This window comes from Phascolarctos cinereus, unplaced genomic scaffold, assembly GCF_003287225.1.
Source record: "Phascolarctos cinereus isolate Bilbo 61053 unplaced genomic scaffold, phaCin_HiC Scaffold_5;HRSCAF=322, whole genome shotgun sequence".
Taxonomy (NCBI): Eukaryota; Metazoa; Chordata; class Mammalia; order Diprotodontia; family Phascolarctidae; genus Phascolarctos; species Phascolarctos cinereus.
In genome coordinates this window covers 51,561,759-51,575,483 of record NW_027555958.1, presented here as the reverse complement: position 1 = coordinate 51,575,483, position 13,725 = coordinate 51,561,759, and the positions used below count along the sequence as shown (strand labels likewise).

Genomic DNA, 13,725 nt, shown 5'->3' with positions numbered 1-13,725 from the left:
TCCTTCAACTTTCTAAGCATGAAATAATCATCAAAGCAAGTCAAGAAATTATTAGCTGCCCTGCTTATAAGATCAACAACTAGCATTTGTGTAATGCTTAAGAGTTACAAAGCATTTTGCATATGTATTTCATACAATCCTCATAACAACAGTCAAAAGCTGTCAGGTGCAGTTCAGTGATGGACATCAGTAAAGATATAGAGATATATACATCTGCATCTGTGGAGGGAGTCCTCACACTGGGAGTTTCCTACAGGTCTGAACACTTCTCTGCCCTACCACCACCACACCAAAACAAAAAAGATAAATAAAATATTAAATACCTTAAACCAAAGATTTTTTAGACTAGGTTATATTTAACTTTCCTAGTGAAATTTAATCATATTTTCATCAGTTTTTAACAAAGTTACCAGAACACTTAAACTGAAATCCTGGCCATTAAAATAGTCTCTTGAGGAAGATAATATACTTATTTAATGAATGCAGCTGATTGCCTAAGTATTTTTTGAAACTCCTCTTTTTGAAATTGCCTGAAGAGACAATTTATGAGCCCAGTAGTTTCCCAGCTTTATAGTCAGCCCTTAGGTTTTGCCAAGCTCTGAGGTGGCTCAGCTGACCCCCAACCTTATTTAGCAGACTGAAGCTCTGAGTAACTTTTGGCTCAGACTAGACTCTTTTTTTTTTTCTTAAAGAGCCAAAGGTTATTCAGAACCAGTGCTGGTGAATAAGGTACATGTTACTATTTAGGGTCCAAAATGAAGGCTGAGTAAATTAATAAGACTGTCTTATAAGCAAAGTGTAAAAGCAATTCCAAAGTAAGAGCTCTAAAAAAATACTGTGATCACGGGCAGTGTTTTTAGAATAAGTGCATCTCCTCCCCAAATCACTGCAATTGAACTTAATTTGTTATTGTTGTTGTTGTTGTTATTTTATTTTAGAAACTGGGTCTCCCCATTTTGCCCAGGCTGGTAGTGCAACAGAGACTCATGGAACCAATCCCACTGTAGATCAGCTGTGACCCACTCTATCTCTGACCTGCGCCTGTTCACTTGGGCAGCCTGGCAGCCCTTTGCTCCTGGCATCTCTATGGGTCTAGACACCTAATTGGCTTATTAGCCTAATGCAGCATAGAACTCCAGAGCTCAAGAAATCCACTAGCCTCAGCCTCCCTGGTAACAGGGATTATGGGATGTGTCACCATGACAGCTACTGACATGTGCTTTGAAAGGGAAAATATACATGTGTTCTGGCTTGTTTACTTTAAAAATTATCCAATTACATTCTAGTCACACCTCATATATACATAAATATGTGTGTGTGTATATACACACATAAGCACATATGTATACATGTGTGTCTATATATAATTCATATATGTGTATATATGTATATGTGTGTGCATGTGTATCAGTGTGTGTATGTACACCCACATACACACAGGCAAATGTTACAGCCCATTCAACAAACACTTACTAAGCCCTTGCTTGGCACTGAGTGCTGTCCTAGGTACTGCCCAAGATGAAGTCTAGAGAAGACATAATCTATCTTAGTGGAGCAGGCAGAGACCTTAGAAACCCAGATGTGCACTGACAAGGACCACATATATTCATAGAGGGCAAAGACATATACACAGGCAACTATAATGCCCCCTACTTTAAGAATCTTCAATTTCATGAGCATGGGTATTCCTTTCTCCACTCAATCAACAAACATTTATTAAGTATTTATTATTAAGTACAATCTTTCTCCTTAATGCCCATCTGAATGGGGAAGATATAACATATACATAAATCAGTCCATACAAGGTAAAGACAGAGTAAATGGAAGCTAACAATATAGATCAGCAGTCCTGTAGCCTCAGAAGATAATCTTACAGAGTTGCTTTTCGTCCACTTTACCTGGGAACAAACCCTGTCCAAATGTAGCTAGGCCAGTCCTTGAAGAGACATACATTTGATTTCTGGGTCTGTACTTGCAACCTTGCCTGCTTAGAAGGACCTATTGTAGCTTATTGTCTACTGGCACAGCCTTGGAGGCCCCAAGGTCACTTCCAGGCCAGTATGAGACATTAAAAAAAGGCTTTCATGGAAGTAGGAATGACAGTGCAGCATTGAATGATAAATGCATTTGGACATTTCTAAAAAGAAGTTTTATAAGATGCCAGGTGGAAGGTCATTACCAACAGGGAGGAATTATTTAAGACCTCAAAGAGGAAGTTGATTTGATCTGGACTTTAAAGTCAAAGATGCAAACAGGAAGGTTATTTGTGGCAAATATGAATACCACAAGTTCAGAGTGTGTTCAAAGACAAATAATAGTTTAGTTTGACTAGAGTATATTATATATTGGTTCTGGATGATGTGAGAATGGACTGGAAAAGTAGAAAAGCCCCAGGTTACAAAAGCCTTTAATTCCAGGATAAGGCATTTTCATTTCAGTCAATGGGTACTGAGGAGCCCCTGCAGATTTTTCAGCAGAGTAGCATGACTAGATCTAAGCAGAAAGGTTATCCTAGCAATGGATATGAAGGATAGATTGGAGGAGAGAGAAGGCAGAAGCAGCTAGGCCAGTTAGGAACTAAGGTTCTATGGCTAGGGTGGATTTAAAACCAGCCCACTTGCAGGTAAGAGAGTTGAGCTTTGCTCAGATGTGGAAAAATATTGAGGGCTATGTGATTCATTTCAAGTCATCAAACATTTTTTAAATACCTACCATATGTAAAGCCCTATACTAAAGGCTAAGGATTCAAGTACTTCTGTCTCAGTTTCCTCAGTTATGAAATGGGGGATAATAATAGCACCAACCTCCCAGGTTTGTTGTGAGGATCAAATGAGCTAATATTTGTAAAGTGCTCGAACATCATAGGTGCTTAATAAATGCTTGTTTCCTTCTGTTTCCCCCTTACAATTACTATGAGTAATAGAAGTTTCCTTTTATTGATCTTTCTGATTTGATGGGTCTTGACTGGCACATAGCAAGCACTATATAAATGTTAGTTATTTTAATTATTATAAATTATTCCTCACCTTTCCTCTATCCTGCTTTCACAAAGGTTTATTTAAAGAGTTGTGGCTTTTTTAAAACCCTCTCATAACTATGGAGGAAAAGTGATAAAGTTGCAAAAGTCTTAAAAGCTGTCTTCTCTTGTGCTAAGTGCATGCAGGTGGACCAAAACTAGATCTGGGTGTGTCTTATTTGCTGTTCATCCCCTCCACCTCAACCTCCAGTCCATTGACTAGGTCCCCTCTTTTCCTCTGAGTCAGCTGGCCCTAACCCACTGGGTCTGGATGTTAACCCAGGCTCTCTCTCAGTGCTTAAATCAATTTAATTTGGCAAAGCTGCTAGATTTCTCAGGTCTTCTGGAACTCATCTGCTTTTTTATGGAGCATCTAAAACTTCTTTCCTTGCATTTTAGCTTATCCTGTAAGGACCTTACAGGCAGCCAGTCCCTTTGCACCTGATGGCTCCAAATCCCCTTGGAAGTTCTATCTTCATCCTGTATTATCTGGCCACCAGCTTTGATATAATGGAAAGAGCTTGGCTCTGGACTAAGAGGTCTGGGTTCAGAACTCACCTGTGATGCTTACTGCCCTTCTTATCAAAGGCCAGTCACTTAGCCTTGAGCCTCAATTTTCTCGTCTGTAAAAATGATGGGGTTGGACAGCCTATAACATTTTTTCCAACTCCAGATCTATGACCCTAGATTTCAGAACTTCTCCCATTGATCTTTACTTCTCTGGAGGTTTGGATGGAATATTTTCATGGACTTCTTCAAATTTCATCACTTGCCCTTGACCCAGTTCCAGATCTTGCTCAATTTGCCTTTGGCAGATTTATCACACTGTTGATAGGCTTGTTCTGCCCATTTGGCTTCTTCATCTCTTGTCCCAACCTGACCATGGTTGACATTTATATTGAGCTTTAAGGTTATAAAGCACTTTATATACATTGGCTCATTTGATTCCCCAGAACGATTCTGCAAGATAGGTAATCCAAGTATTTTACTTGTCTCACAGAATGCCCAAGTGTAGGCAGTGATGAAGCTGAGACTTAATAAGGCTAAGTAATTTGCCTTGTGAAGTAATTTAGTGAGGTTGGGGAGATAAAGTCTGCTGTTCAGGCCTAGGTCATCACACTCCAAATTCATGGTTCTTTTCTAACACACTATGCAGCATCAGTAATATCAAGCAGTATTTGGGCTTAATTTTCTCAGCCTGGAGGCTACAGTTTCCCCACCCCCTCCATCGAGTCTACATACCTCAAGAAAATCTGCTGCCATTTTCCCCCCTTTTCTTAACCTCCTTTCTCCATGGTCATTCTCTGCTTCTGTTCTCAGTATCCTTTGTAGCTCCATTAGCATTTCAAGATGACTTCTCTGGGTAGTTCAATGAATGTTGATGTTTTTCTGGGTTCAGCTACCAATCCTCCCCACTTTTCTTCCCACAGACTCTCTTAGATGACTCACTACTCTGATCAGGGCTTTGCTTCCCAAGCTAATGGTTTTCTAGAATCCTGTAATTTCTTCTTATAATAACAAAATTACTTAGTCATGGCTCAGAGTGACCTTAGGGGAAATCTAGTCCAATCTGTCCATTTTACAAATAAGGAAATAAGACCTAGAGAGGTCTGATGACTTGCCTCTAGGTCACACTTCTACCATATGGCAATTATTTAGAGATAGTTCATACACTAATATAGAAAACAATCATTTATTTCCTCCAGGCCATTAGAACTGCTGCCCCTGAGATCAGGGAAACAGGTGAAAAATGGTTCTACCATCTCAACAAAGTGATATTCTCACTTGCATTTCCTCATAAATGTTCTCCATGTTTCATTGTTTTACTTATTGCTTTATAGGAAGGACAGGTAACTTTACCTCATGGAGGACTAGACATTTTGGTTAGTCTTAAATAACCTTTCGTGTGCTTTGCACATTTGGGGCAGGGATGCTTGGCCCAATTAAAGACAGGTAGATCCATCTACAAACAAGTCAATTTATTCATAGGGGTCTTTTTGGCATGCTTATTTTTGGGAGGTTTGCCTTGAGCAGCAATTTTATAATAAACAGTACTCATGGAACAATTAATGAGACAGTACAATGCTCCTAGATCTACCATTGGAAGGCAGTGTATCATTTTAGAATCACAGGCCCTGGTTTCAAATTGTCATCTTTGCTACTTACCTCCTCTTTGATCTTAGGCAAATCACTTAACTCCCCTGGGCCTCAGTTTCTTCATCTGTAAAATAAATGGGTTGGACTTGATGGCTTCCGAGGTAATTTCTAACTCTAGATAAATGATCCTATGATCTTATGAGCCTTCTTTTTTGCCCTTCTCCCTTCATTTCCAGTTTTTTTTTTTTGTTATTGTTGTTACGCTCTTTTAATTAATATTCTGAGCTAAGTAGCAAAATTTTTCAAGGGCATGGATTAGGCCTTTTATTTCCACTGTCTTCCCTCACAGTATCTTTCACACCTTTATAGAAAGTGGATATTTTGTATGTGATTATTGACTAAGTGGCTGTCCATTAAGTTTCCAAATTCAGTTGTGGAACCACCTCTAGTTGCCCTGATCTGTATCTTGCCACTGAACCCAGATGGCTCAGAAGGAGAGAGTGAGGCTGGTGACTTTGCAGAGCCTTCCCTCACTTAAATCCAATTTACTTTCATGTCATGGTATCACCTCCCCGATGTCATGGTCCTCTTCGAGAATGAAGGACAAACAACAACAAATTAAGTGGTAGTGTTCTTCTTCTGGTATCCTTCCTAAAAGCTACAGAGATTTCTAAAAAAGATATGATGAATTTCTGATAAATTCTATCCATCCGAATTTCATTTTATGCAAATGCCTTTGGACACATATGTGACACCAATGTGACATATCATCTTTAGAGCTTCAAATGGAACCCAGATATACTTTCTTATTGTGATTAGTTAACAATGATACTTCTGTGTTCCTTCCCCAACTTATCTTTGAACGGTCTCATCAAGTGTACTCTTGGGTTGAGACTAAAAGATGTACCATTTGAAGTGTTTAAGACATCATGATGGGAGTGGTAGTAAGGAGCATGGTGTCCAGAACTTCATTGGCATAGGGAAATCCTGGTGTGGAAACTCCATCTACCAATGCAGATGACCACTGACTGTAATCTTAGTCCTAGAGAATTGCCTGAGGGCACTAATAGGTTGAGTGACTTTCCCATGATTGTGCAAGATATTGGGGAGAATATTATATTCTATCCTTAACAAGTATATTTAAAAAGTATTCATTTTAATAGAATCACAGAATCATATCATTTCAGAGTAGAAAGGGACCACCAACTCTTACTCATACCTGAAAAAGCCTTCCCACTAAAATAAACTTGACATATGGTCATCTAGTCTTTGCTGAATGACCTCCAGATGGGGGGAACCCATCACTTCCAGCCCATTCTGGTTTTGCAGGACTCTAATTATTAGAAAATGTTTCTTTGTATGAAGCCTAAATCTGCTAAATCTGCTTCTTTAAAACTTCTACTCAGTGTTCCCAGTTATTAAGATGTTTTTCTAAAAGTACACATTTAAAATGAGAAAGAAAAAATGGCCAACAGTGGCCAAGATACAATAAATTTAAGGATTCCATTGGTTTGTATAGTGTAGGGATAATCTTGCTTAATGAATATCCTTCCTTCTTTCCTTCCTCCTTTCCTCCCTCTCTCCCTCCCTCCTTCCTTTCCTCCTTCCTTCCTTCCACAGGAACATATGTAGTTTGTCAAGATATTTACCCCTTAATGTTGGCCTCTGGGAATTTAAATACCCTATTTATCTGACACATACACAGTCTATACTACTTTTATACCATTTTATACCATTGCTTTAATGCCTTGTGTCTGACTCTTTCTTTTATGATAAATTGAAATAGGAACTAGTAGGGTGTTTTTGAGGTTTCCAATCTTAACCCAAAATTCATATTTCAAACATTAAAACCTTTAGATTTATTTTAAAATCCTTATCAAATTGATTTTTAATTTTTAAAAAAACTTCTTTCCCTTTTAAGAAACATAGTTCTAATTTCTTTTTATAAATTCACATGATTTGGGGGTTCATCCACTACATAATACTTATCTACAGAAAGGACTCTGATTTTTTTTTCATTTTTATATGTCTTATGTGGAGCTCTGACATAGAATCAGAATATAATATAATAGATTTATAACTGAAAGGTACCTGTGAGATCATAGATTCTAACCCCTTTATTTTTACCAGTGAGAAAACTGAGGACCAGATGTGTGAAGTGATATGTCTGGGAACACAAAGCTAGTAAGCTCTGAGGGATAGTCAATCACTAAGCATTTATTCAATGCCAGACACTATGTTATTGCCAGAAATCCAGCAACAAAAGCAAAACTGTCCCTGTCTTTAGAGAGTTTACACACTAATGGGGGAAATAACATGCATATATATGTGTGCATGTATGTATATGTATATATGTATACAAAAACCATATACCAAGTAGATACAAGGTCACTTGTGTTTGACAAGTATAAAGACTTAAGATTTTGGGATAAGAATTCATTATTTGGAAAAAAGTTGTTGGGAAAACTAGAAACTGGGCATAGACCAGTGTCTTACACCATTTACCAAGATAAGGTCAAAATGGATGCATGACCTTGATATTAAAAGAAAATTAAAAGAACATGGAACATGGAACATATTATATATATATATATATATATATATATATATATATACACACACACACACATACATACATACATATATGTATATCTATATATAAAATTGTGTTGTTTATTTATTATTTAATTCTATTATTTTGTATTGTCCTATACACATGCATACCTGTATCTCTTAAATCTGTTTCAGATTCATTCCTGAGTCCCCACGATGGTTATACTCCCAGGGCCGACTACAGGAAGCAGAAGATGCCCTCTGCCTCATTGCCAAGAGAAACCGGAAGCTCAAGCGCACCTTTTCACTGATGCCCGCAGCAGAGGGGATCTCCAAAGAGACTGGCAGTTTCCTGGACCTCTTCCGCTACCGGATCCTCTTGGGGCACACTCTGATCACGATGTTCATCTGGTACTTACACATCTGGGGTATTGCCTTTAAAAAGCTGTTGATGCCCAGCAATTCCAGTTGCTAGAAACCTGTTGAAAAGCTGTCTCGTCTGCATTGTTTCTGAAAATGTTTACCTCATTCATCATCATGAGAATGTTTGCGTGAGGAACAAGCCTTGTCCCTTAGTTTCTGTTGCTCTGTCCTCTGCTTTTGACATCGCCTTCTCTCCACAACTGATGTTAGATGCAGAGGATTTCTGACCTTGACTGGGTAAACAATAGTAGGAGAGACAAATTTTTCTTAATAAGGTATTTCTATGTGAATCTTCTTAACAATTATAAGTGAAGAGGAATGAATACCGTTATCTGAGGCCTTTAAATAGGACTTAAGGGGGGAGAAAGCCTATAGTCAGTGTCTCTTTCTGTCTCTGTCTCTGTGTCTGGCTCTGGGTCTCTATCTCTCTGTCTCTCTCTGTGTCTGTGTCTCTCTCTCTTTCTCATTCTCAACCCCCCCCCCCTTGGTTGTATTTTTTTTTCGTTTGAGACAATCAGAGTTAAGTGGCTTGCCCAAGGTTACAGAGTTAGTAAGGGTCTGAAGCCAGATTTGACTCAAGGGCTAGTGCTCCATCCACTGTGCCACCTCGCTGCCCTGGAAGCCTATAGTCTCAAGGAATTTCAGAGAACTTCAGAATTGCCTAGTATTTCATAAGAAATTCCATCTATCTTCTCCTTCCCACATATCATGGGTTAAATTGTATGTACTTTACAAATTAAGATCCCAAGAGTTTGAAGCACATGCACGCCCAAGGCAAGTTAGGAGTGTAAGCAAGAATCAGAACTCTCAGCCCCCTAATTTTCCAGACTCTCCCTTAGAGCATGAGCCGCATTGTCCCTGGTGGGGACCATGGCATTTCTGAAAGTAGCTTGGGAAGGTTCCAGCTTGTACCAGGTTGGGTTCAAATTAGTGGGAGGTGGTCAGCTTGTGTGATGCATGCTGGGTATACACCTTTGCCGCTGGTAGCTCAGGGCACACAGTGAAATGAAGGTTTGCACAGCCCTTCCTTTCATTCTATTGAACTGCGATAGATGTGGTGCAGTACGTGAACATGCACTAACTGTGCTAATTGTGTCACATTGGACTGTCTGTGGCTCCATTGTGGCTGCTGCAGATGGCTCCATGGGGCCTCCATGTTCGATGTTGGGATGAGGAGGGTGATGTGGACATCATCTTATGGGTGATCCTAAATAGAAGAGTAGATAATACACGTCAAGATCACCAAGCGGCGCTTTGCACATTATGATAAGTCTTTAACAAAGCACTATTATTGGATTAAATATCTATTCAAATATAGCCAGTAGAGAAGCAAGTGCCGTCCTCCGACCCCCAATCCAGGGCTCTGCCCTAGAGTAGGGTGACACCGGCTTCCTTTTCCTCTCATTTTACACCACTGTATGTTGTCCCAATGATCCCTGTGTCATCAACACTGAGGACAGGAAGGAAGGAGGAGACAAGCATCTGTTCAGAGTCGTAGCTTTAGAACTAGAATGGACCTTGCAGCCCATCTCCGGGGGGGGGGGGAACCTGCAGCCTCCAGGCTGCATGTGGTCCTCTAGGTCCTCGGGTGCAACCTTTTGGCTGAGTCCAAGTTTTACAGAACAAATCCTTTTATTAAGGGGATCTATCCAGTGAAGTTTGGATTCAGTCAGAGGGCCACCCTTGAGGGCCTGGAGGCCACAGGTTCCCCACCCCTGAAAGTCCATCATCTAATTTTACAGATGAGAAACTGAGGTCTGGAAAGGTCCCATAGAAAACAAATGTTAAGCAGGAGAGCCAAAATTCTAAGCAAGGTAATAATCCTAAATCCAGTGCTATTTCAGCAGGAGCACCTAGAATGTAGCACATAAGAATCATACATGACTCATGGATTAAAAACTGGGAGGGATGTCAGAAACAATCTAGCCTCCTCATTTTACAGATGGGGAAAGTGAGGCCCAGGGAGGTTAAGGGAATTAATTGCCCACGGTCATACGTGTAATAAATGTCAGAGGTGAGATTCAAAATACAGTCCTCTGACTCCAATATTCTTTAACTATGAGCCCTGCCTTAAAATTTTTTCTCTGAGGTAGAACTTTTTAAATAATAAATTTAAAGAAAGAGATTTGATCTCTTATGTATGGATATAATATATATAATATAGATATGAATATGTATAATACAGATTTAAATAATATAAATTTAAATAAGAGTTTTTATGCATGATATAGATATGAATCAATATATTATATATAATACAGATTTAAAGAAATAATGTAAATTTAAGTAAATGAGAGACTGTATCTTACATATAGATATAACATATACATAATATGGATATGAACCTACATATTATATATAATATAGATTTAAATAAATAAGAGTTTGTTTTCTTATATATGGATATAATATATAATATAGATATTAATATATATAATACAGATTTAAATAAATAAGAGATTATATCTCTTACATATAGATATAATATATATAATATAGATATGAATCTATATAATATATAATACAAATTTAAATAAATAATATCAATTTAAATAAATAAGAGATTTGATCTCCTAAAGGTGTCCTTTTACTTTTATAATAGTAGGGAAGATATTATTCCATGTATGCTTTTTTTTAAAAAAATGATTGAAAATCCTATTTGAATTTTAGCTTATTGAGGTATTCTTCGGGGGGGGCTAGGTGCCATTGAAATGTGACAGTGGGATGTAAAATTAGACCTGAATTTTTAATATCTGCTCATATAAAATCTCATGAAATCATACCTTTAAACCTAGAAGACACCTCAGAGGCCATCTAAACTCAGCACCTCATTTTACAGATAAGAAACTGTGTCCCAGAGGTTAAGTGACTTTCCCATTATCGCAAATCTAACAAGTGCCAGATAGAGTGGGTTTTTAGGGTCTGTGGTAGCCTGAGAAAATACTGCTAAAGGTTACATAAAGATCCCTAGTCATATCTAGAACTCAATGAGAATTAAATTGATTTTTATATGTAGATTTGTGGCTCCCAACCACCTTCAAGAAAACTTGCTCCGTGGTAAGTTGGGGTTTTTGTTGCCTCATCTTCTTTGCCGTATCTATTTCTACCATTTTCCCCAACTGTATCCATTGAACTTCCAACTTGGCTCCCATGCTATTTTGAAATTAATCTATGTAATCTTGACCCAACTCACTGGACCTGTGTGGTTCGTGGGGCTGGAATCAGTATTATTTTCCCATGCACATGTCCTTACAATGCATGGTTTCCACATTTATTAGTCTGTGGCACATAGGAAGCAGAATTGAGCCAAAAGATGGAATTGCACAAGAGGTAGAAACAAATGAATATGTTTCTGTGCTGAGAACTCTGGAGACATGAAGGGTTCCACTGGCAATGGTGTGTCACACAGATAGTATCTGCAAGACTTTTCTCCCTGTTTGCCTATTGAAGACATCTCACATTCTGAGAGTAGAAACAGGGGCAGCTAGGTAGTACAGTAGATAGAGCACTGGCTCTGGAGTCAGGAGGACCTGAGTTCAAATCTGGCCTCACACTTGATACTTACTATCTGTGTGACCCTGGGCAAGTCACTTAACCCCATTACCTAGCCACCCCCCCCCCAAAAAATGTAGGAGGCTGATAGTAGGAAAAGACCTAAATAACCCATTGGTCCAAATCTTCGAAACAAGGATTCCCTCTATAGCTGTTGTTGTTCTTTGTCCTTCGTTCTTGAAGAGGACCATGGCATGCAAGTGAATTGGATTTCAGTGAGGAAGAGCTGTGCAGAGTTACCAGCCATCTGGGTCCAGTGGTGGGGTATAGACCAGGATGACTAGAGATGCCCTCTCCCTCCCCCATAGCATTTACTTCTTGAATGGTCAGTCATCTAGTCTCAGCCTGAGAACCTCCAAGAAGGGAGCATATGCTGCTTCCTGAGATGGCCTGTTCCACTTGTTTCCTCTGCTTGTATGGAGCCCAAATCGTCTTCTCTGCAATGTCCACCCTGTGGTGTCTGATTCGCCTCTATTCCAAAATGTACATTTTCTCCATCTCTAATTTGCTTCAACACTGTACTCTAAACAGACATGATTTCCCACAGCGATTATTTATGGTCTAAACCTAAGCCTATCCCAGAGTCTAAGCCTAAACTCTCCTCCCCATACAATAGCCTTAGAGTCTAAGGTATTGTTTGGGGAGGAGAATTAATGTCAAGGGTCAAGTTAATGATTGAGTTGTGAATATATTCTATTGATGATCTTATGTGACGTCACAAAATGCCTACTTACATGTTTTTTTACAGTCATCCCTTCTTTCCTCACCCTTTCATATGTTCCCCTTTATAGGTTTGTGTGCAGCTTGGTTTATTATGGCCTAACACTTAGTGCGGGAGATCTGGGTGGAAATATTTATGCCAACCTGGCCCTGTCCGGTCTGGTAGAGATTCCCTCATATCCTGTCTGCATCTATTTAATTAACCACAAATGGTGAGTATAAAAGATGGGTCCACCTGGTTGTGTATTTGTGTGTGTATGTGTTGTAGTCATCACATTTATACAGTATTTGCCAATTTGTGCTTGTTGACAGAATAGCCTTAATCTCTTTTATGGTAAATCTGAATTCATTTCTTAATGGGTTTTTTTTTCTTTGTTGACATGTTTGAAGGTTTTAGTTGCATATTTCCAGTCCAATCAGTGACAGTCTGATGATTTTTTAGTAAACACGATGCAATAGGTTGAAGAGTTCTGTTAGATGGGCCTGGTATTCCATCCCAATAGATACAGCTACCATTCCTAATGGCAATAGCTGCCATTCCGAATTAATAGCATTTTAAAGTTCTTACAAAAAGGCACAAGATTAAAGGAATCAGAGACCTTTCCTAACCCCCAAAAAGGTCTTGAGAGGACTAATTTCTCATTTAATTGTCACTGATAGCTCTTTGTTTTTCTATCACCTTCATTTCTAAATCTATCCCTCTTCTCTTCCCTACCCATTGAGCCATCCCTTATTAAAAAAAAAGAGTAAGAAAGGTGGGGACCAATTAGCCACATCTAACCAAAACATCAGCTGTGTCAATATATGAAATGTTCCACATCCATGGTCTACCTCCTGCACAAAGAAGAAAAGGACATTTTTTTCATCTCAAAAAGATTGTTGCTATTGCCTATGCCCAATGGATATGGTATAGGCTGATCACAATATCATTTGAATTTCTCTAACACCCTTAATAATAACTCACATTTGGGTAGCACTTTGAGGTTACAAAGGGTTTTTCTCACCACAGTCCTATGAGATAGAAAGTGTAGATATTATTATTTCCATTTTATATAAGAGAAAACTAAGAGTAACAGAGTTCAAGTGAATTTGCCTATGGTTACCAAGTCAGTAAGTTGCAGAGCCTATACTCAAACTCAAATCTAATAATTTAGAGCCCAATATTTGGCTACACATCGTGCTTCTTTTCTCCTCCCTGCTCCCCCCAACCCCCTACCCAAGAATGCCATAAAGGGACGCATATCTTCTGCCATTAAATTCTTTATCAGGAGCAGCCCCAAAATGTAAATTTTATGGAGGGATTTGACTTGCACTTCCAAATTGGTTAATCAGAAAAATCAAATTAAGTAGAACTTCTTATTTCT

General features: G+C 38.8%; 1 protein-coding gene across 2 annotated transcripts in view; it reads left to right on the top strand.

Annotated features, from left to right (window-relative positions):
* SLC22A15 (solute carrier family 22 member 15) overlaps positions 1–13,725 on the top strand; it is a 77,244-nt gene that overhangs the window by 41,881 nt on the left and 21,638 nt on the right. For both annotated transcript variants that reach the window (XR_002327575.2, XM_021002539.2), the window contains exons 6-7: positions 7,862–8,077; positions 12,433–12,573. Coding sequence is in view for 1 of the 2 variants with exons in the window: in XM_021002539.2 (XP_020858198.1) it covers positions 7,862–8,077; positions 12,433–12,573 (357 nt within the window). In the remaining variant the exon portion in view is untranslated. The remainder of the gene's footprint in view (positions 1–7,861; positions 8,078–12,432; positions 12,574–13,725) is intronic.